Source organism: Leuciscus leuciscus (assembly GCF_965113295.1).
Source record: "Leuciscus leuciscus genome assembly, chromosome: 11".
NCBI classification, from domain to species: domain Eukaryota; kingdom Metazoa; phylum Chordata; class Actinopteri; order Cypriniformes; family Leuciscidae; genus Leuciscus; species Leuciscus leuciscus.
The window spans coordinates 20,062,166-20,087,270 of NC_138735.1; the positions used below are offsets into that span (position 1 = coordinate 20,062,166).

At 36.8% G+C, this 25,105-nt stretch overlaps 1 protein-coding gene across 2 annotated transcripts; it reads right to left on the reverse strand.

The window, feature by feature from the left end:
- Nucleotides 1–14,065: 14,065 nt before the first annotated feature.
- LOC309509048 (uncharacterized protein) lies at nt 14,066–24,844 on the reverse strand. 2 transcript variants are annotated; one of them, XM_082183557.1, is made up of 18 exons: nt 24,488–24,844; nt 23,522–23,565; nt 23,353–23,417; nt 23,143–23,258; nt 22,994–23,054; nt 22,503–22,692; nt 22,328–22,408; nt 22,159–22,239; nt 21,915–22,073; nt 21,391–21,830; nt 20,256–20,654; nt 19,494–20,075; nt 18,802–19,414; nt 18,464–18,537; nt 18,054–18,215; nt 15,137–15,297; nt 14,801–14,891; nt 14,066–14,716 (listed from the first exon to the last, which is right to left on the reverse strand). In XM_082183557.1, the coding sequence occupies exons 1-18, from the start codon at nt 24,494–24,496 to the stop codon at nt 14,622–14,624; spliced, it is 3,423 nt and encodes a 1,140-aa protein (XP_082039683.1). In that variant the 5' UTR covers nt 24,497–24,844; the 3' UTR covers nt 14,066–14,621. The 2 variants fall into 2 exon arrangements, with proteins under 2 accessions (XP_082039683.1, XP_082039684.1); XM_082183558.1 differs by having other exon boundaries at nt 23,522–23,584.
- Between the last annotated feature and the right edge of the window lie 261 nt (nt 24,845–25,105).

The window sequence follows — 25,105 nt, forward strand, 5'->3', positions numbered from 1 at the left end:
TTAAGGCATGAAGAATTGGGAAGGACTTTAAACATCCAAGTTGATTGTACTTAAAAATTTAAAGCAGCAACTTTTTTTTACATTGTACTCTACCAGTACTCTACTAAAGAGTAGACAGTTTCCTGAAGCTCAAACAGTAGAGTGTTGGTGCTTGCAACGCTAAGGTCATGGGTTCGATTCCCAGGGAAAGCAAGAACTAAGAACTGATAAGAATGTAAAATGTGTACCTTGAAATGCAATGTAAGTTGTAATAGGGTCTAAAACAATATTGGATGTCACTCTATGGACATTTTTCAACATGTCTTCTTTTGGGTTCCACAGAAGAAATTCATACAGGACATGCATGAGGGACAGAATATTAATTTCTGGCTGATCTAGACTTTTAAATGGGGGTCAAAATCAGTTATCATGTTGGGGGACCTGATTTATTAAAGTATTAGCAAATGGATTCATCTACAGGCAATGACATCCTCGGTATGTTCGACATTGTGTAAGCATGTTTTCCAATGTTTCATCAGACTATTTAAGGCAGTATATCTCAGGTTATTGCAGGGGCAGCGCAAGCCCCATAAACACAGGTGGTCTGTGCTCTCCTCAAGCTGTTCCGCCAAATCACGAGAACATGCGCACGTGAATCAGCTGTTTGAAGGTCACATGTATCCAGCACTTGTGTTTATTAAACAGCACCGTCTACGTTCCTTGGCCTCCATTTGATTGTGGTCCTTGGCAGAGAGTCTTAAATGTCTGTTGTGCGCTTCCACCATTGGCATGTGTCTAAGTGCTGATCAGTCTTTCAAGGCATTCCATGTGAAATTAACATATAGTAATACAAATCAATGATAAAACAAATGAAAGACTTACATCACTCTATTAGTTGCCATCTACAGCAGAGGAAAATTAAGGGACTCTCTCAGCTTCTTAATGACATATTCCATCTGAGAATCAAGAACAGCAATTATGTCAGGTGATAATTTACCATAATGTAAACAGAAATAAAATGCTATGCAGCTATGATGTGCTAAAATGCATTTTAAATCCCATCACTTGCTTATGTATGACTCCATTGCATCTGCTGTAAAAAAGAAATAAATACTAATGTCATATTTAAGTGTCACAGACCATTACACGCATGTCAGTTTATCTTCTGCTTAGGCAAATTATAACAATGGAGAATGACAGAACATAAATATTTCAGGAAGAAAAGACTTGCAGTTTGAAATTCTTAGTATTTTAGATATTTGAATTAACATATGGACAAATTTAGTGAAAAATGTAAACCAATGAAATGCTCAAGCAATTGAAAGTCTTTCACCATTTCCAAAAATACAGCCAAAACTAAAAGTGCAGCATCTGTGTAAATATATAGTGACAGCCAATGTTAGTGATTTTTCAAATGGCTTAAAAGTGTCTTGAGCTCCACATGCATTTTGCAACATGTCTACATTCTAATATGTAATTTAACATTAACATTGATAGTTGTATGTAAAACAGCTAATGAAACTAATTTAAATTTAAACAATTCTGTTGTGTTTAAAGTTTGATTCTGTATTACAGGATTATTCTGTATTATATGGGATGGTTGGCAACTCTGCTATGTACAGAAGTGTGTAAACAATGCAGAAAAAGTTCACAAAAATGGCTTTAGTTACAGTGCATTCTCTGGAGAAGCACCAACCCATAAACATTTATGGGTTTAATAATTCATAATCAAGCAGAAGGAGACCTCTCTCTCTGTATGTGTATGTGTGTCTGTGTGTTTCTGTGTGTATGTGTTTGTGTATACTGTATATATATATATATATATATATATATATATATATATATATATATATATATATATATATATATATATATATATATATATATATATATATATATATATATATATATATATATACACAGAGAGAGAGAGAGAGAGAGAGAGAGAGAGAGAGATATGTCAGCATCACATATAGGCTACAAAAGTCTTTGAGCTAATAGAAGGAGGGTTATAGACCAACCAGCTATAAATGGCTGGAGGAAAAATAGGACTTACATGTTTCAAAGAGCACAGTCCCTTGAGCAATCACTCAAGTTAGCTGTCAAAGCGATTAAAAGATGAAGAGAGATATGAATCTGTATCTTCTGTCCAGGCTGACTGCACCTGATAAAGGCTCAGAGCATGATAGATATGGAGTGATATCAAACTGAACTGAACAATAAAGCACCACATCCCTCAAATCTTCCATTACATTTGCTAATATTTGAATGTTTCAAGTCATGTCACAATAGGTTTAAGGTAAAAAATGTCAAATGTTACTGTGTTTTGTAACTAAACTCCATCAATTCAACTGAATATATATCAATTATCAAATGCATAATCAAATTGCACAAAAAAAAAATAGATTTGAGAACTATTGCGGAATAATTAATTAAAATAGCTTAAAATAATATGATTATGGCACACCAGTCTGATATGTCACTTCACATAGCCTTTTTGACCTTGAGCCTTCAGCCCCTGGTAACCATTCATTTTAATTGTGTGAAAAGAGTGTAAAGAGTAATATTTCCTGCAAACAGATGAGAAACATCTACAGTTATCATGTATTTTTGAGTTCAAAAGAGTATACATCCAAATGTTTCTGTTATTCTAAATCTGAGCTCTGTTCATGATCAGTAAACGCTCATGCAGAGTAAACTCTTGGCATGATTGGAGTAAAAAGATAAAACAAATATATCTGGGAAACATTTTCATTTCAATGAAGCTTGTCTGCTATTTTTGCTCATTTCTCTTTTGCCGCCTTTGAAATCTCATCACATCACAGATGCCATTAGAGACATGTCTTCATATCACAAACCCAGATGCCATACAAGCACCTTTCTGAAAGGGAGGTCTGATATCACTGACTGTTTACTAGATAACGTCTACAGCAGCTAAAATTACTCTAAACCATCAAATGGTTCCCCTGTTGTATTTATAGATTCAGCCTCCAGTAAACAGCTCCTCCTGATGAACAAATGTGCAAAACTCTCAAAGGTGATAAATAGCAACTTGCACAATAAGCACTGTGGGTTGTGAGGATGTGTAATTCATATTAATGTAGCTCAGGGGCATTATGGACTACCTGCGTCATGTGTGCCATATTGGGACAAGGTTTATCTCTTTGGCCTTATTAAGCCAAAATAGAGCCTGGATTCTAGAACCTCATGCAGAATGCTGACTTCTAGTTTTTTCCAGTTCAAAGCACCGGCCTTGTTACTGTATATTAATTATTTTTTTTATATAGTAGCATACTTTGTGTTGATATTTTGCATACAATTGGTAGTGCGTAGATTCTAACGGTCACTAGTCACAATGTGCATGCACATACACACAACACCTCAGGCCACACAAAACAGCAGTAGTAAATAGTCATCTGAAGCCTGAAAGCCTTACGTAATAGACAGTTACTTTTATCACTTTCAGAGATTCTGTTTTAAAGCCTCGTGTCTCTTGTTCAACACTAAAAACGTCCCTGTGCCACACACTGGTTAAAAATGTCGCCGTGTTATTGATGATATCCCTGAAGCTTTTACATTAATTGGCTAGTTTACGACAGCAGTGAGAGGGGGGGCGATGGACATTCTGTCCAGAAGTCTGGAAAGCTCCCAGATCGAACATTGCATTAAAGCAGGGCACTCGGCCAAGAAGCATTGATAGAAATTCAACCGCTTTGCACTAAAAGTAGTTTAAAAAAACACTTTAGAATAAAACACTTTAGAATAAAAAATGAACAAAATGTACTTTTTAAAAAGTTAGACTTTAAACACTTTGCTAATGAAGACTACACTGTTGTCAGTGTGGATAGGAGTTTCCATTTATCAAGAATATGAGTGTCTTGATTCCAAGCAGAGTACATCTTCGTCACTACCACACTTAAATAATTTCATGAGACAACCTATGTAGTTGCAATTAAACAACGTAATAAGATATTGGCAAAACAGCAGTAGTAAATTGGCAATATTGCGATTAAACTTTACATGTTACCACAATACTTAAATCAAATTGACGCAATTAAGCTCATAATCATGATAGTAACCATCATAGTAAAATATGTGGGATATGCAGACTTGAATGGCAATAAACAAGTATACTGTATAAACACTTTATGTTCTTTTACGGATGTAAACACTTTAATCACATCTATTCAACTCCGACCAAAATGTGCATGTGCTTGTGACATCATGCACAAATTCGTAAACATAGAAGTAAAGAAGGAATCGCATTTTTAGAGTGCTGAAGAGTTTATGTTGACAACGTTGCGCGACATTAATAAAGTATAAAGTATCTAAGGACATGAACGTCACGGGTTGACATCTCGTAATTGCGGTTATGACGTGGCGTGAACGCAGCATATAAGCTCAATGTTTTGGTTCAGGAGGAACTGTAAATGGCTCTTTTTTTGGGCTCTCGGTGACTGTCTGTCTACAACTCTGCATAGCCTTACAGAACGTGCTGATGACGTGTTACGTCTGCGCGACCAGGTGTGCGGAGGTATGGAAATACAAATGTTGACAGGCAGGAAGGACATCGGACCAAATGCAATGATTGGACAAAAATGTTTTGGTCCTGAGACTTCCACAGAAGATATGTACATGTTTTCATATTTAGACCACTTCTAATATTGATAGCTATCAGGATGTTAAGAGTTGCAAGAATAACGTTTTAACCTTTTAAAGAAAACACACCTACTGTATGTGAGTTTATCATTTGTGCTGTGCACTGGGGTATGTGAATAATGGCAGCAAAAATAACCACAATTCTTTGCAAATAATCAGAATAATGAAAATTGCAAATGCTAAATGCAGAAATAAGAATACGAGAGTATCGAATGTTACATACATCTTCCTTACATGGATGCCAAGCATTTTTTAGCTCATCATGGCATGACTTGACAGATTAGATATAACTTTGCACGTTTAAATGTTATGATTATATTTTTGACATATGTGACCCTGGATCACAAAACCAGTCACAAGTTGCACGGGCATATTTGTGGCAATAGCCAACAATACATTGTATGGGTCAAAATTATAGATTTTTCTTTTATGCCAAAAAAAACATTAGGATATTAAGTAAAGATCATGTTCCATGAAGATATTTTGTCAATTTCCTACTATATATATATATAAAACATTTATTTTTGTGAGTGAAAATGCAGCACAATCGTGAACATAAATGCACAAGTTTAAAGGCGATTTTCTCAATGTTTTGATTTTTTTTTTTTTTTGCATCCTCAGATTCCAGATGTTCAAATAGTTGTATCTCGGCCAAATATTGTCCTATCCTAACAAACCATACATCAACGGAAAGCTTATTTATTCAGAATCTTTTCAAATAATTTCAGAAAATTTACCTATGTGACTGGTTTTGTGGTCCAGGGTCACATAAATAAACATTTCTGACTGTTGCTTATTTTAAATGTTTATTCGCAGTGATGCCACTTGTCTGCTGGGCTTCCATGGATTACTGTCCCTCTGTTTCCACATTTTTTCCCAAACTGAGGGTCAAATCATAGTTATTTTCATTAAGTTGCAAATATCTGAAGGAACAATACTTTAAGGGAAAAGCAACCAAGGCCATCAATACCTAGTTGTATATAAAGGCTGACTGCATGCATGGTTTAAATGTCATGTGTTCTGTCAGTCTGTGACTTCCTTTCAAGCGATGTTCATAATAATATCCTTGGATGAACTTTTCAGAGGCCTTGGGCAACTTGTTAATTAAATAGGGCTGCAATAACCCATGATAGTGACGCTCACGTCACCGCAAGATGTCATTTCTTTTTCAAAGCACCTATAAATGGTGACTTTTTTTACAAGAAGGGTTTTCGTAAACAAGGCGCTAGAGTGAATATGAATGTGCAGGGACTGGAAATATCTCAGCACACAGAGCAGTTTGTGATCGGATGAATCATGAGTCTAGTGATCTCTGTAATAACAAACTTCCCTGTAGCAATATCGCACACAGGGGAAATGAAAGTCGTTTCACTGACTGTTCACTATTAATAATGCAAAAATCCTCTGTTAATTAACGCCTCAGACTGTCGGCCAAAAGCACCAATGCAACCTCAGACGACAGAAGCCTTTCTCAGAAAAAAGAACCTTCTAGCATCTGGAAATGTGTGGCTTGGGTGTTAAAATTAAAATATTGATAAACAGGTTGCAGTTGAATATTAAAAAGCATTTCTGAAAACTACCGTTAAAAAGTTTTTTTATTGAAAAAATTATACTTTCATTCAGCTAGGATGCACTAAATTCATCAAAAAATGACAGTAAAGATATTTATAATTATCAAGATTTCCACACACAAAAAAAAATTAAGCAACACAATGTTTTCAACATTGATACTAATATAAAATGTTTATTGAGCAGCAAATTAGCATATTCCGAGCCAACATTTGTATGTGGGGCCCTATGGGTATGAAATGGGCTGAAAAATGGGCCCCATGTAGGATTGTCCGCGGGTTCCATAATGGCCCAATGTTAATTGCCCAGACTGATTTCATGAAGGATTGCACTTGGTACTAGGTGGGACCCAAGTGGGCAAAATGGACAAGACCCATCTCTGTCCCAGCTTTAACCCAGTCGACATTTGTATGGGGCCCATGTGGGTATGAAATGGGCTGAAAAATGGGCACTGTATGGGATTGTCCGCGGGTTCCATAATGGCCCCATGTTAATTGCCCAGATGGATTTTATGTAGGATTGCACTTGGTACGAGGTGGGGCCCAAGTGGGCAGCATGCACAAGACCCATCTCGGTCCCAGCTTAACCCCGCCGACATGTGTATGTGGGGCCCATGTGGGTTTGAAATGGGCTGAAAAATGGGCTCTGTATGGGATTGTCCGCGGGTTCCATAATGGCCCCATACCAACTGCCCACGTGGATTTCATATAGGATGGCACTTACAAACAGGTGGGCCCCAACTGGGCAGCATGCACAAGACCCATCTCGGTCCCAGCGAATGATTTCTAAAGAATATGGACCCGGTGGAGCTCCTAAAAAACTGTTTGGTGGAAGCAGGGGAGTCAAGGAGCGCATTTAATTCTGCAGTGAGTTGGGCAGCTGTGGTTTTATGTGTTTTTGGATACAATCCGGGTTAGTACCTGGACATCCCTTTAAGACAGCTTCCTCTTTCACCACAAAGACTTGCTGTCCTGGACACAGATGAGCTAGTGAGACGCGCATCAACAATTTGTCCTCAAAATCTGAAATGTCTCCCATTATGTTGTGTGGATTGCAATATTACATGTACGGCTGTGCTGTTGCTCTGCTAATTCAACCTTCACACTCCGCTATACTGATGGAATGTAAAATCAGTAAAGATTGGCTATCACGCATATATAGGTGTTTCAGTTTCCTTGTCCAGCCCCTGTATGTGTGTGTGTGTGTATGTATATGTGCGTGTGTGTGTATATATATATATATATTTATATATATAATATATAGTAATAAATATATTATGTAGTAAACCCCAGGCTTTCTGTCTTTCTGCAAAAATGACTTCAGACAGGAAAGGTCAGATTGCTGAAGAATAGAGAATGATGTGATGGCATTTATGCATGTCTGCGTTTCTGCCACCTGCCCACTTCATTCCCATGCTTCCACGCATAAGGGGATTAGCTGTACCTGCTGACTAGGATTAAGTGTATGAGAACAATTTCTAGCAAACACAGACAAATAAACGTAGCATAAACAGTTTTCAATATTAGCCACCACGCTTATCAAAAAGTAAATCTAAGAACCAAATGCATGCAAACAAAGCCGACATATGTGTAATTCTCAGCCTCTCAACAGCCTCACCCCATATGTGGTGCGGGATCACACCTTCTGTCATTCACCCCGCGGGTGGTTGTACATCAGTGCCGATCACGTGTGTGACAGAGCCATTGAAGCAGGAAAGTGTCTGTTTAGTCTGTCATCCGTTTTCTCAGCATCTCAGCCTGAGGACGCAAAACCAGAGTATGAGTGAACATATTCCAACCCTCAATTGGGACCAAAGAGGTATCACATATAAGAATTTAAATTCACTGTCAGTCACGGAAGCTGTAAGCGTGATTATATCTAGGGCAGAAAAAGCAGCCAGAAAACAATTCAGGTGAAGGGAGGATGTTAGCAACTGTGCTTTTTGCAAAGCTTGTGAAACAAGGTAGACTCTGAGGACAGAGAGGGTAAACTTATGCAATGCAGGCAAGTTTGAGGAACAGCTAGGGTTCCCCAATCTTATAGCAATTAGCAGTTTGGCTAACATTAACAATTTGGCTTGTTTTAACTACAAATTTGTGTGTTTAAAAAAAAAAAAGGTCTCTTGTGCTCACCAAGGCTACATTTATTTAATAATATCAAATATTATTACAATAAACTAAACCTATTGTAATATTTTTTTGATTCCCGCTGATTTCACTTGATTCTTCAGAAATCATTCTGAATTCTTATTATTATCAATGTTGAAAATAATTCGGTTTAATATATTTTCGTGGAAAACATGATACATTTTTTCAGGATTCTTTGATGAGCAGAAATTTCAAAACAATAGCATTTATTTGAAATAGAAATTTTAGTAAATTTGTTCTTTATAATTGTATTTACTGTCGCTTCTGATCAATTGTTTAAAACAACTATAATGAAATAATACTTCACAATAAATAAGTAAGGAATAATTGACAATGTGGTAATGCGGCCACGACACAAACCATTATTTTTCCCGGAGTCAATTACTCCGCTTAAACTATGGTTACCACTCCTCAAAACATTGTTCAAATTATGTATTTCAAGACGTTTGTCAAGGCGGAGCAACTTGGCAAGACACGCACGGGTGAGTACGTAGGCCTATGTACGCAATTTCCCACGAAAACCATCCCGTCAGGTCTAAAATATAAAAACTTATAATAGGCTTACCATAGTGAATCAGGGTAAGACAAAAACATGACACATCAGCCTATTTAAATTTAGTTCATTTTTGAAACAAATTTTTTAAATATTTTTCCAAGCTGAATAAAAGTATGCATTCTGTTTAAAAATGAAATATTAATGAGCCCAAACTTTTGAATGCTAGTGTAGCCTATTTCATGCAAGATCCCTATATCCCCCTTCCTTCCTCTATGTTCGATCAAAAATGTAGCACATTATAGTGATGTATTAGCCTGGTTAAAACCAGACCATTCTCAGTAGTAACTGAGTTATGGTCTGGCAAAGCTTCATTAATAACTCATTTCCAAAGGGGCGTCACCAACGGACGTCGCTCAAATGCCTCTGGGCGCAATTGGATAGACCTAAAACCAATCAGAGCGATCGTCATCGTGTAAAGCCCGCCTCAACGTTTCTGATTGGTGCCTCGATTTGGACAGATTAGAAATGGGCTTGAATGGGCTCTTTGCCAGACTACTTGCAGAGCAAATCTAAATTTGCCGGAAGTTTGTCTGGGTTTTCCCAGGCTAGTGATGTATTGTTCAAGCTAATCAAAAGATCTTTTCTTAAAGGCATAGTTCAGACAAAAATGTAAAGTCTGTCAACATTTGCACATCAATGTCATTCCAAAAAGTGTATGACTGACTTTCATCTGCGGAATACAAAAGAAGTTATTTTCATTTCATGAAAAATGTTCATACAATGTGGGCTTTAATGTTGTTTTGGACCACTTTGACTTTCATTGTACAGACAAAAACAGTATCTTCTTTTATAAAACCAGCAATATGTATTAAATAGGCTCAATTTTCATGAATAGTTTCATGTTGAAATCATTTAATTGAAGAATGGACCAAAGGCTAGTGGATCTTTTATTTTATTTTATTTTATTTTATTTCCTTTTCCCTTCTTATTTTTAAGTTAATAAGGGACCTTATTAACCTTATTTTAAGGTTTAGTTTCAGATAACCACCTCTGTTTGGTAAAGAGAGAATCATTGCAGCTTTTGTTATCTGCACAGTTTGATGTCTGTATTATTGACTGTGAAAATGTGTGATCATTTCTTATTCTCTGGGTGTCTAAGGAGTTGAATGATGCTGTGCACAATCATGATATGCAGTGAATTATACATGTGTGCATGTAGCTCAGTAATTGACTTAGTTTCTGATAAGAGGTGGGTAGGCTGTATCTTGCTGGCTGGCCGAGGTTATTAAATGAATTTAAAAAAAAATCTTGTCTACAGGATAAAAAATTGAAATTGAGGGGTGTAGTTTGTGCATCACCATAGGGTGCAACAATTGTATCGACAAGGACAAGGCTCATGTCCACTTTGGTCCACTTTGGTCCAATTGCACCAAACAGCTATAGAAAATCAATTGTCATCCTACAATACAAAGTCAGCATTTATCTGTTCAGAGAGCGAAGTATCCAGTGGCCTCAAATATCAAACAGAAACTATATGAAAAATGAAAGTTTGTGATTGAGCCGCTGAATGATCTCAAATCCTTGTCTGACAAGAAAACATGACATTTATGGAGCAGTTTTCAAATTGACGGGGCAATGAACAATGAAAATTGACGTTTTTGGGCTTTTAGTCTGAATATGTTACTTTCACCTATAAGTTAGTGTGCTCCAATACAAATTTACAAATACAAGCCTCTTTCGGTGTTTGAGAAGGTAAAATGTGTATAGATGTCATTTCAAAATCTAAAAACAAGAAGTATTTATATATTTCTTTATTTATTGTTGTTATGTTGTAATGTACGTGAAACTTTCTACAGTTGTGTTATGATGATATGTTGTATATGATACTAAAAAATGTTAATGAATAAGAAAACCAAAAAGTCCTATATTTTACTGTTTACACTCACAGAGACTAACTATCACAAAGATCCATGTGATATGTGGGATTTTTCAACAGTTTTATCGTCCTCCAGGATAAAATCATAATAGCCCCCTTAAAGACTTGAAAAAATATATTTCAATACGACACATTTTTTTGTCAGTGACTTTTGTGAATTGATTATTTGGATGTAAAAGAATGTGATTTGCAGAACACAAGATCATTTCCTGCAAACGCAAAACTATTCTGAGGGCTGACCATGTTCGAAACATGAACATTGTTCTGTCACACAGCAAGAATTTCAGTCAGATCAAAATGTTGCTGTGGTTTTGTGGCCTAAAGCTTCCTGGAACAACAGAACATGGGAGACAAATTTGACATTGTCCTACAGGTATATTAAACAAACACAAGCATAAACCGTCTAACACCACACTTCCTCTTGAACCTCATATTCACTGACTTTGATGCATTGCTCTGCTAGTTCACACAACTGTAAAAATAACTACATCCAAAAAACAGCAAAAGTACAATTCCCAGCAAAAGTAAAAATTTTGGTACAAATTTTACTTTTTCCTTAAAAGAAATCAGCTGCAGCACAAAGAGCAGAAAGAATCAGCATTCATCTGGGTAACAGATCAGTCTTGCTAAGTGTCTGACATTGGGAATTTCCTTGATTTGTTCAATGCTGCCAAGTCTGCCGTCGAGTTCTAAGCGACCGCTTTAGTAAAAGAGACGCATTGTTTAGCTGATTTGATTTTAATGTGTTTAGTTAAAGCTAACAGATGTGCAGCACCAAGTGAAAAGCTCTCAACAATGGAAGGAAGTTACATTATACTCTGGATATCCTTTGATAACATGCGGTGCCAGAATTTTGCTGTTCATAAAACCATCGCACTGCGATTAGCGCCATCGTAGATACAGTTCTTGATAGACATTGGCATACAGAAAAGGAATGCATCATTTTAAACCATTAACTTGTCTAACTAAAGGTTAACAAAGTTGCATGACTTAGTGACATATTAACTAGTTAAAATTAAAATGTAGCTAACACAATAAAACTATGCAAATGTCAGCAGCCATGTCACCCTGTAGCCCAAGACCGGTTGCCCACTGAAGCTAAGCAGGGCTGAGCCTGGTTAGTACCTGGATGGGAGACCTCCTGGGAAAACCAGGTTGCTGCTGGAAGAGGTGTTAGTGAGGCCAGCAGGGGGCGCTCACCCTGTGGTCTGTGTGGGTCCTAACGCCCCAGTATAGTGACGGGGACACAATACTGTCAAAGAGCACCGTCCTTCGGATGAGACGTAAAACCGAGGTCTGTGGTCATTAAAAATCCCAGGATGTCTTTCGAAAGAGTAGGGGTGTAACCCCGGCATCCTGGCCAAATTTGCCCAGTGGCCTCTGTCCATCATGGCCTCCTAATCATCCCCATATACTGATTGGCTTCATCACTGTCTCCTCCTCACCTGTAGGCTGGTGTGTGGTGGGCGTTCTGGCGCAATATGGCTGCCGTCGCATCATCCAAGTGGATGCTGCACATTGGTGGTGGTTGAGGAGATTCCCCCCTTCTATGTAAAGTGCTTTGAGTTCCGAGGAAAGCACTATATAAATGTAATGAATTATTATTATTATTATTATTAAAACTCTCATCTAATGACCCCTTTATTCATTTTTATCAGGATTTTACCCGGCCAAAGTTCTACTTTTCTGGAAATGTTCTTTGGGGAGCAGTGATTTGTCCTCCACATTTATAATTCACCCCCAGAATTTACAACTCACTGTCGCCTTGCGTCTGGTACCCTTTTAGAGCTTCTCTCTACCCTGAACCAAATCCTTCATCCATCTGCACTCAGATTCACTTAGCACCACAAATGTGAGAGCACAGTAATCAATGTTACCAAGCGAGGGAAAGGGTTGCAGCGTTTTAATGCATTAAGCCTAGAGTGCCTCCACAAGCTTATGAAACTACTGAAAACTCACCAGCTTTGAGTTGTTTTCCCCTTTCAGCCCATGGCTAGTTGTCTTTGATTTAATTTTAGAGTTCCTCAGGACCTTAATTACATTTAGACTGTGAATACATGGAGAAAAGACCAACCCAAGAGGCTCTTCATGAAAGCCCTCAGTCCAGATTATAACTTTAAGCAATATTTACCTTTTTCATTCAGCTACCCTTGTGGGTCTCTATGCATGACCTTTACAGTGACACAGGAATACCAGATGTATGCATCAACAGCAGGATATCTGCCATTTTCCAGTTAGCCAGACGCAAAAGTCAATTAGAAATATGGAAAGTCATTCCATTTAACACTGCTAATCATTTAAGAAGGCATTGGTTTGACATGCTTGCTCTTGACATCAAGCTCACTGATGTGTTTATCCAGGAATATACTCATTCCTCTGGGGAAAATGATTCCCTTAAAGCAGAAAGACTGGATCCACAGGTGGACTTCTGAGATAAAGATAATGAATTATTAATGCATGTAGCTAATGTTATTTCAGCATGATTCCAAGTGAGGCAGTATATTGTCGACCTTTTCACCTTTCTCCTGATTAGGGATTCAACATGATTAAACTGTAACAAAGTATGACTGGTTTAGTGGTTAACTGAAACTTTTCCAACCTTCAATAAAGATTTGATTGGACAAAGTATTCCTTAAATTACTGGAATTCGTGGTAAACAAACCATTTCTCTTTTCAGGCACACAATGAAAGAGGCTTTTGTGTACATTTGTTTGAAAATCTCCGGAGAAGGATGGGGGCATCTTAACTAGAACCATATGGCTGTTAAAAGCAAAAATAATGTATTATCTTTATAAACAAAAAGTCTTTGTGTTATCAGTATCACACTTGTGTAAAATATTCTAAGTGGTGTCTTATGGCCAAGGGATACATTTGTTTAAAGTGTCATGATTTGCTATGAAAAGCTGTTCTCATATTTTTCATATTGTTCCTAATGCATGTCTGAGGTGAAAAGCATGTTGCATTATTAAACGATAAAAGGTCCCCAGGTCTTTACAAAATGGGTTTAGAAGTGAGTGACCAGGGGAAAAAATGGTGCGCAAAAGTGAATGTTAGACAAAAATGAGAATTAAAGTCTCAAGCATCTATCTATAAAGATAATTTAAATAAAAACTGAAACATCTGATAACTGTTGGTATCCATTTTGCTTCTTTCAAATAAAATTTTACTTTGTAAAAAAAAAAAAAAAATCATAATTTAGAGTGATATGGCAGCATATGCACCTCATTGCTCTTTCAGAATTGATGGAACATCAAAGGAATGACAAGCTTTAAACACAGCAACATTCAAACAAACATGTTTCTTACAGGTCTATACATAAATACATTCCCAAATTGGGCTGAGGAGAGTTCATATCAATATTACAAAAACGAATGCAGTGAAATCACACACACGAGATTACACTGATGGAAACTGTGAGGCTGTTACTAATGAACTGATGGCCAAATTTCATTTTTTTCAAATAAACAGCAATACTTCTGAGTATAAAAACGAGTTGGACATGCAAAAGCAATATTATATAGTAAAGGATCTGCTGACCCCTGCTGACCACCCAACAAATTTGTTCACAAAAACTAGAGTTGCATTCCGAGAGGAAACATATTAATAAGACCATGGTTTTGAAAAGCTTTTTTATAGCATCATAAAATCATGTTTTACTGTCTCTTCAATGTTGAAATTTTCTTTAAGCTATTTACACACAAAAAAACAACTAGCTTTGTTTTTGAGCTTTGCCAAACAACTACATGTGTAAGACTTTTTGAAAGAAAATCTACAATTTTATCTTTAAAAAAAAATTCTGCAGCTGAATATTTCAAAGGAATCAAAGGAAGCCACATCATGTCAATCCGCTCGTTGCATCAATCGACAGTGTCCTGTGGTAAATCAGCACTGCGGGTTCCTGACACAGGTTGTGGATGCTATACGCTTGTTCTGTAACACAAAAATAAAATAAAATTGAGGAAATCAAGAACACATGTACAAGTAATTCATATTTAGTAATACGTTTTCACTCACCAGAGGGTATCATAAACACTTCTCCACAATTGTAGACTGACCTTACACCATCAATATCAACACGCACACAACTTGAGATGATGTTGAATACCTTATTAAAGAGAAACACAGAAAGGTTAAAATTTACAAATGTAAACAAATTACTTGCAGATAATTATTGATCAAACTGGGCAGCTTGGGATGATGATAAAAGTCAAATGGGCAGAAAGGGGTTTTAAACATGTCATGTAACCTTCTCATGAACTTATTTTTACAATTAGATCTCAAACGGCTACAATACACTATTCCGGTTATGCAAATAACTGAGATAATAAAAATAAAACCCTTTCTACTCACAGTAACCACATCATGATCCACCTGTGAGGGTTTCTTCATGAACGACCCCAGCAGAATCTTTCCGTGTGAGAAAGAGTGTCTCTGGAGGTCAACCGCGTGACCTATAGCTCGGCCTCCATGGGAGTGCCAGTGGAAGTCATCAGGACTAATAACTCGTCCATCTAGAAAAAAAAAAAAAAAAAACCTTCACATGAACAAGCTATATAAAACAAGTCACAAGAAGGAAACATTTTTCATTTGAAAATAGGCAAAAATTCATGCTGCAAAACGCATATGTAATTATATTCGATACAAACAACTGCCGAAAGTATGATTGTGTCTTCGTCTCATATCCTGGGCTTTTATGTTTTATGTGATAAGCATTAAATGTGCTTCGCACCAAACCTCACAGCGAGCGAGGACCAATTATCTGTGTGGTGCACTGCATGACGCATTTGAATCCTACTGAGAATTTTCTACTTTAATGCGCTGTGGAGGAAGTCAAACATATCAAGCAGCCGGACAGCCACAGCATCATAAACAGTAATGACAAGGAAAAGAGAAGAAAAAAGGTCACATGTAAACTCAAATGCTTTTCAAACTACATAGCAAAATCCTTTTTATTGACAATTTATCATGGTTTTACTGTGATAACACCAACAGTAGTAATTCGATTCGGGAAGAATACTTTGGTTATAGTTTCTAAATGTGTTTTAGAAAATAATACTTAAAACCATAGTTACATTGAACGAGCAATGGTAGTAAGCCACCATCAATGGACTGATCTATGGTTATGGTATTCGACCATGAAATCAAAATTGACCATTCTTTTTTTGTTATAGAACACTGCAGTATTCATTATAAATGATATAAATGAATGTTCCCTCGTAATCTTTATTCAAAATAATTCCCTCCCACTCTACTTCTTTTCTCTTCACATGAGATCACAGCAATAGCAAACCAGAACCATCCAATAATCCAATCAATTTTAGATGGACAAAATCAAATTCCACCCCACATTTTGTCTAGTTTGAGAAGCCGATTCACTTGGATATATATGTCATATATGTCACAATTATGGGGCGCCGTTTGTAAAGTGTCTCATGCTGAAAATAACAGCAACATTTTGTCACATTTAGCTTCAAACAATGTTGTATTTAACTGGTATGAATTTTGGACGGTCACTTTTTACCACATTTACAACAATATTTGTCAACTTAGAGATATTTTAAATAGTTAAATCTAAATATTAAATGTTACACCTAAATGTTAAATCTAAATCTAAATATTAAATCTAAATCTAAATGTTAAATCTAAATCTAAATGTTAAATCTAAATGTTAAATATAAATATAAATCTAAATATTAAATCTAAATGTTAAATCTAAATCTAAATCTAAATATTAAATATAAATGTTAAATCTAAATCTAAATGTTGAATCTAAATGTTTCGGGTGAAACTAAATATTTAACTAATATGCAAAATCAAAATGCCGGTAACCGGAAGTGCCAAAATAAAAGCTTGAGGAGGTCAGTGTGTGTTTATAGCATGGTTTATAGTGTAAAATAACGAATAAAAACCATCTCATCCGAGGAAATGGACTCTTGGACATGGATTATCGTGATAATAACTACCTAAAATAATAAACACATTTGGAGAAACTGTATTTGAAGAGTAGGCTAGTGTCACTTTTATGAAAAGTGCGGGACTTATGACCTGCAGCCATAATAGCCAGCCACGAGGGGGCTCACTTTGACTGAATGTCATGTCATCACTCTCATCACGAAACTCTACAGTTTCTCCAAACGTGTTTATTATTTTGGGTAGTTATTATCGTTATATTATAGTTATTATTATGAGATGGTTTTTATTCGTTATTTGACACTATAAACCATGCTATAAACACACACTCGAGCTTTTATTTTGGCACTTCCGGTTACCGGCATTTTGAATTTGCATATTAGTTAAATATTTAGTTTCACCCGAAACATTTAGATTCAACATTTAGATTTAGATTTAACATTTAGATTTAACATTTAGATTTAACATTTAGATTTAACATTTAGATTTAACATTCAGATTTAGATTTAACTATTTAAAATATCTTTAAGTTGACAAATATTGTTGTAAATGTGGTAAAAAGTGACGTCAAAAATTCATACCAGTTTTTTAAACATTGTTTGAAGCTAAATGTGACAAAATGTTGCTGTTATTTTCAGCGTGAGCCGCTTTACAAACGGCGCCCCATACACAATAGGGGAGAAAAGACTATTGCATCTTCCGTGTAATGCTGACTTTAAAGTATGGAAGACATGTTGTAAATATTCATAAAAAAAGTAAACAGAAGCCTTGGAGTCCAATGATTTGTGGACCAAGCTATCACTTTTCATTATCTGTTCTGTTTTAATGCTTCCTGTATGAAAAAACCCTGTTGACCATTAGATATTCAAATAGAAGATTTAAATCATTAATAATCTTGATGAAAAGAAAACAATATGTTAAGAGTTAGGAAAATAAATATTTCCATGGAAGCACATTCCCGACTCAGTGAAGAGGTCCACTCATGGGTATAAGTCCCATATAAACAAGCTGTAATTTAAGTCAGTTTCCAGCATTTTGTACTTCAGCACTTGGAAGTAAAAATCTGTATGGATTTCAAAAGGCTTCTAATGTTTAGACAATCAAAAATAACTGTTAAACAAAAAGCAAGTATGTTAATTAATGATTGTAGACAGTTATGTAATCAGCCAACTCAGCCAACCACAAAGTTTCTAGGTTCAGGCCCAAATAAGGGGGAACTCCTGTCCTGTCACTATCGAGCCCATGAATATGTAATTCAACACAAGGCTGTTCAGGCAATGTGTCCCTGTAACATGGCTACACCTGATACGTAAAATAGTCTTGCGTGTTGATTTATTTGTGAGTGTAATGTCATTACTTTTCGAGGCTGGGGGCCACAAGTGAGAGAACCACACATATAGGTTGTCCCAGTCCTCATTTTCCAAGACAACTGGCTGCAACGGAGGCCCACAGAGATCACAGTGCGCCAACACCCGTGCAGCCTGTCGCACATGGGGTGTCACCCTAGATGATGGCAAATCTGAAAGAAAAGGAGTTAGTTACAAATCGTGCAGTTAAAGCTCATAAATTGATAAGTGTAAAAACGCTTGGTTCTGTGGAACTTTCAAATTATTGTTTGTTTTAGAGGCACAACTGAGTAACATTGGCTCAACCGGTCGTGTGAGTTTGAACGCTTGGGAGTGTTTGGTAAACCTATTTTGCAATTCCATTTAGTTGCACAGAAATGACACACTGCAGATTTAAAATACATCGCACATGAATTCTCACCAATATCATCATCACTTTCATCATGTTGCTGAATCTCAAGCATTGAAGACGGCCCACTTCTGAAAGCAACGTCACTACACAAAAAAAGCAAAAACACTCAGTCTTGAAGCACAGAATTTTAAACAGTGACTTTGTGCACTGACCACACAAGAGTTACTTTTATCCCAATGGCCTCTTTATCCCAATGGCCATTTATCCCAATGACTTTTATCCCAATCTGGTGCAGGGGTTAGACAATACTGTATACACTACAGAGCCGCATCTTTACTATTAACACTCGGGTGCAAATAGCATTTGTTTAGGCCAGACATACATCTGCATTTTATAAATCAACTTACACATCAGATAAAGTGTTGGGTCCACTGGTTACTCGGACACTCGTTCTTTTTCTGGTCTCAGGCGGCTCCACGGTAACACCACTGGTGAAGCCAAAGGAGGTGCGTCTGTTTCCCTGCAGCTGATCATCACTTTGGGCCACGTTCTCACTTGAGTGATCTGACTGGTCCTCAAGAGAGTGAAGAAGGTTTCTGCGTCCCTTTTTTCTGCCCCTTTGTCCACTTTTTACCAAACTTTCAGGTTTTGCAGAAGCAAAAATTGCATTCATTGAGGCCAAAGATCGTTTAATTGACTTTGGTGTGTCGATTATGTTTCTTTTTAAGTGATTTTTAGTTTTTTGCAATTTTATTGAATTTCCCTGCTTATTACATGCACCACGAAGAGGAGTTTTTGATAGTTTGGACTTTTGTGGAGGGGGACTGCAAGGTGGTGGAAGACCATCAGCTGGTTCTTGAGACTGCGGCGCCTCCCACCAATTGGACGGAGCTTTTCTTTGTCTTTTCTGTGGAAAGTTGTCTGATGCAGAACTCTCTGGTCTTCTAAGAGAAGAGGAAGGTGGTTTCTGTGCAGAGCCATTTTCTCTTGAGTAAACACAGTCAAACACTCTCTTCTCACCTGTTTTATTTATCGGAAGAAAGGGTTAGTTCAAAAACTTCAATCATACAAAGTAAAAGCTGTTTGGGAATGAGTTTACCTGGTAGGACGTTGTGCAGTCTGTGAGGACTACATAATTCTGGACTAATCTCATTCGGACAAGCTCCCACTTCCTCTTCTGACACACTAGCTGGTGATGCAACTTGAGGTTGAGTGGCTGCAGATTTTGGTTTCCTTCGACCACCTGTCTTCTTAGTGGTCTTCTGCTCAGCTCCAGTATCATGTCCATCGCCACCTGCAATCAACTTTTTCACATCGTTCAACACATTGAGAGTTTTTAGTTTCTTCTGATTCCCCTGGGCAGGCCTGAGAGACTGTGTTTCTTCAGATTCAACAGCAGCTCCTTGCTTCGTTGACATTTTTGTACTGGCTTTCAGTCCTTGTGCCGTACCCAACACCTGCGTTGGCTGAAGCTCTGTGCTACTTTCATTTGGGCTAGAGAGCCACCATGCTCCTGGAGGTTTCCTTTTCCTCTTGGCAAACAGAGGACTGTCTGACGAAATATCAGATGCAGTTGTCGGTGGATCCTTTGGTTTTTGTTCCCGCTTTTGCGTTACTTTTTTCTTCTGTTTTTTGGCTGGATCCACGGCATCTTCCTTGGTGGAAGATTGTTTATTCACAGCTACAATGTAAAAATAAAACAGAAAAGATTGTAAGTTTTCCGCAACAAAGGACTGGTGGTTGTCAGGGATGCATAATCTGTGAGTCTGGAGTGTTAGATGCCCGTCTAACCAAAATGAAATAATTCTGCTTCATAATTATCGATGCACAGCATAATTAAGCAAAAGCCAGAGGAACTGACCTGTTCTTTGTTCCTCCTCTTGCTCATTGAGGGCAGGTGGAGGTTCATGTTCTTGCTCATCACAGGAAGGATCTATCTGTTCCAACTCTATTTGTTGTTTAGAAGTTTGTTTCTTTGTCTTAGAGACAGTTTCCTCCTTTTTGCTGTTCTTTCTATTTTTATTGGATTTCACAGAGTTTGTGGAGTGAAGAATTGCTACAGTAGTGACTTTATTGGATTCCTTCTTCGCATTTGACCCTGACCTCTCCTGTTTAGATGATTTTGAGGATTTCTTTGTGGTTCTAGACACAGGAACTGGAACTTCTTGGTTGCCACCTGCATCCGCTGCATCTGTTTCATCTTTGTCAGAAAGTTCAGCTGGCTCAGGTGCTTTGCTGTTTGACCGTTTCTTTCCTGTAACTATCACACAAAGCAATATTTCAAATATAACGACGTGTAAACTTTTTTCAATATATCACATAATCTTCTATTTCCATCAATATTTTATAAATACTTCTCCATCAATGTTTTATGAATGTAAATATAAATGTAGTGATGAAGTATATGCACTAATACAGTATGCCCAAATGTATTTGTGCACTTATGAATGCAATCTTTATGTAAAGTTTTCATAATGTAGATTACACAATTGTTAATTTTCATTTATATGATAAAAAGTCTATAATAAATCAGGAAACTAGATAAGGTGAAATAAAGCATGTGTACGGGTTTTTGTTTATAGGTGAAAGTGCAACAATTCTGATGAAATGTAAAAATTAAATGTCTCAAATGACAACAATCATTGTGAATTGTGATTACAACTTTAAGCAAAATGATCATTATTATTATCTTAACCATTATGAAGCATGAAGAAAATGTGACTTCATTTGACTAAAACTAGACTAAAATGCCCAGACGTTTAGTCGACTAAAACTTGACAACAAAAACAGGTCAAGGTTTAATAAATATTGTAAAAACTAAAAAGTAAATTTGACAGGACTAGGACTAAATAAAAAAATAGCTAACAAAATTAACACTACACTGCATGTGCACGGGCTGCACTGATCAAGTAGCCTATACTGCCTTTTTATACATCATACATCTAAGATTATAATATTATAAGATATTATAAAGATTTGGTAAAAGTGTGATTTACCTGCTTGTACTTCTTTGTGTCCCTGTACAGTTTGAGAAGAGGTCTGATCACAAACCCTGTCCTCATGCGCTTCGGTTACAGGGTCTGCTCCATCCTCTACACCATCATGAGTCACAGAGTCTTTACCACTCTTTTTTGAAGCTTTTCCATGTTTTCCTTTCGGTTTTTGTTTACCAGACTCGACTTGTGCTTTGTTTCTTTTAGCATCCGTCCCAAGCTGATTTTTCGTCTCCGCTTCACTCTGCGGGAGCTGATCTGTGGAGTGCGGCTCTGTAAGAACATTCTCCTTTGCAGTGTCTGCTGGGACAGGTCTTTTGTTCCTGCTGACCTCTGCCTTGCGAGGGATGATGAAAAGAACAGGGGCCTCATCGTCCAGGATCATGAAGTCCTCCTCTAAATCTACAGGTGGAGGAGCTGGAACTGCTGCTCGTTTCCTGGAACTTATCAATGGAATAAGAAATGTGTTACAAGAAAGTAACAACGGTGCATGTGGTTTATGTTCAGAACGTCACATTTAAACTCACCATGGGGATTTAGGCATCATGGCTTTTTTAAGCTTCTGCTGGAAAGACAATCCTTTGCCTGGATCCTCTATCACTTGATTTCTGCATTGCTCTGCCACCCGAAGTTTTTGTCCACTCTTCCGGACCAAAACAGGAGAAAGCTGACCAGGAACTTTATCCCTTAATAATAAAAAAAGAAGAAGTTTCATTAAGAAATCTGCAGGAACAATTCAGTTTTAACATTACAAAATTTAAGTTAACTTACATTGGTATGTCTTCCCTCTTTTCTGGAGGTGTAGACTGGGTGGCTTGCATTGACGTTTTAGTGTTTTTTGCAAGCTTCATACTAACAAATACAATTTAAGGTTATATTTCTTATTATAAAAATAAAAGATACAGATGTACAATACTGTTGTTATACATTAATAACTGACCTTAAAAAGGAACCCTCATTTGATTTAGCAGTTTTTCTAAACTCAAGCCTTTCTGGTGGTGATGCCAGAGACCCGCTATCCCTTTCAGAGCAGAAAAAAATAACAGAACAGTTAGGTAATGAAAAAAACAATACAAAACAAACAATACCAGCTATCAGACTCTTTTTATTCTTACCCATAGAGGGATTCCTTCGGCGGTTCTGAGGACACCTTGCTTAAGTCTCCACCAATGGGCTCCTCATCCTCAACTCCAAAGAGAAGAGGATCAGCCACAGGTCTGACTCCATCCCCGGACTCATCCCTCTCTGTTGCCAAAGCAATAGGGCTGGACGTCTTTATGGGAGCAATTTCTTTAAATGGACTCTCTTTGTAAGGAATTAAATAAATATGACAAGAAGGTGGTGAAATGTACTGAACATTTTTACAAAAACTAGCTCTATTACAGGGATCAAAAGTAAAGATGTTTTCTGCTTGCCCAGATAGTTCATTTTATTATTTAATATATCTTAATTTATAAATGTTTTAAATTACCAAAATTATTAATTTCTTTCTTCTTCTTTTTTCAATCAAATGTTAAACATTCTTTAAAGATGATCGGCAATAATAGCAGGAAATTATACTCACGATAATACAACTGATAAGAGATTTTTGTGGATGTAGGGTTACCTCCGTCAATTATTTCATCCTCTTGAATGCCATTTTTTTGGATCAAAGAATCCTTGTGTACCTGACAATCAGAGTAATCTGATTAACAATCAACATCACATTGTGGCAATGAGAACAGACTGATTTCTGATGATTCAATCCATGCGTACCTTCTTAGATGATGCCTTCATCTTTTTTGGATCACATGAGCTTTTTTTCTGACCATTTACACCAGTGCTTTTGGGCAATGGAGGAAGCAGAGGCAAACCCAGCTCAGAGTCAGCATCTACCAATAACAACAACATGGAATATGGTTTCACACAATGAATGGCACAATTCAAAATGAGATAGCAATGAGGTGAATGTAAGAATATAATTACCAATGTCATCGAAGAGAGTGTCAATGTCAGGCAAGGTGAAGACATCCTTGAGTTTAGAATGGGCTCTGAAAATCAGCAGCAACACGTAATGAAATATGCCTCTTACTTGAGCTTGTTAAGATATTAACATAATCCAATACAGCTGTTTTGAAAGCGGCACATTACTTACTTTTCCTGTTTTTGGAAATAATGCAGTTTCTTTTTGGCTTTGACCTGAAATAATTGATTCAAACTTCACAAGTTCATATGAAGGGAAAAAAATACATAAATAAATAACATATAAAACACATTTTAAACATTTATCATAAAATGTACACACCTATATCTATCCATGTATACCATTCAAAAGAGTGGGGGGTTTTGAAAGAAGCCTCCTATGTTGAAGGCTGCATTTATTTGATCAAAAATAAATATTTGTGATATTTGTGTGATAATAAATATTTGTGAAATATTATTATAATTTTAAAATAACTTGTTTTTTATAATATATTGTAAAATAAAACGTAATTTATTCCTGTGATGGCAAAGCTGAATTTTCAGCATCATTACTCCAGTCTCCAGTGTCATATGATCCTTTAGAAATAATTTCTGCTGGTTTGGTGCGTAAGAAAAATGTCTTATTGTCAATGTTTAAAACAGTTGTGCTGCTTAATATTATGGGAAAACGTGACATTTCAGGATTCTTCAATGAATAGCAAGTTCTCAAGAACAGCATTTATATGAAATAGAAATCTTTTATAGCAGTGTGACCATATTTACTGCCACTTTTGATCAATTTAATGTGTCCTAGCTGAAAAAAGGTATTCGGTTTTTTAATCTTACTGGCCCTAGATTTTGAACGGTAATATACAGTGTAAGTTATTATATAACAGATATTTTATATCAGTCTGAACTGTCACTTCACATCTACTTTCGTTTCTTACTAGACATTGGCTCTGTCTCAAAACCTAGTGCACTGCTTACTCAGAGAGAATTTTGAGCACCTATCTATGATGCCCAAAGATCCTGTCTAGGTAACGTTAGGGAGCTCACTAGGTTTCGAACCGCAGCCACTGACAGACTCTGTGCCACAGACAGTTGCTACAAACAACGATGATTTTGTTCATTAAGTACACTCGTAACTAACGTTACTGACCTGCGACATCGTGTTGAAGTCCACCCCCGGTTACAGAGACTGTGTGTCCGCCAGTGAAGCTCATAAACCCGCAGATAGTCCAGTTCTTCGTTTCACTATCAACATGCCCATTACTTGTTGCTGACTGCCATTCGCCGATTACATTACACTCTTCTTTGTTTACACAATTTGAAAGTCTCAATGCTAATGTATTCCTGTTACATTTACGATAGTTTTACGTTTAAAACAACAGATAAATTAATTAATAAAAATGTTAATACCCCACAAAAAGCAATAATATCTTTCAGAGTCCGTCACTGTATTTGGCCCACAACAACAACACAAATTCTCCCGCTCAATTTTCTTCCTGTGCGGGAGGAAGACACACAATGAAATGCTGCCACCTAGTGCCACGGAGTGTCTCACAGCTACGCAACAGCAAGTAAACGATCAAGGGGATGAAATTGTTTAAAATAAATTAATAATTAAAATGGTCACTCATTTGTCACAAATATACCCTCACATATCTCTGCCTACATTTTTAAATAATTTGTACATTTACTAAAATTATTACAAATAAAAGTTGTCTTTCTTTTTGCCTCCTTTTAATGAAAAAGCAAACATTTAATTTATAAAGAT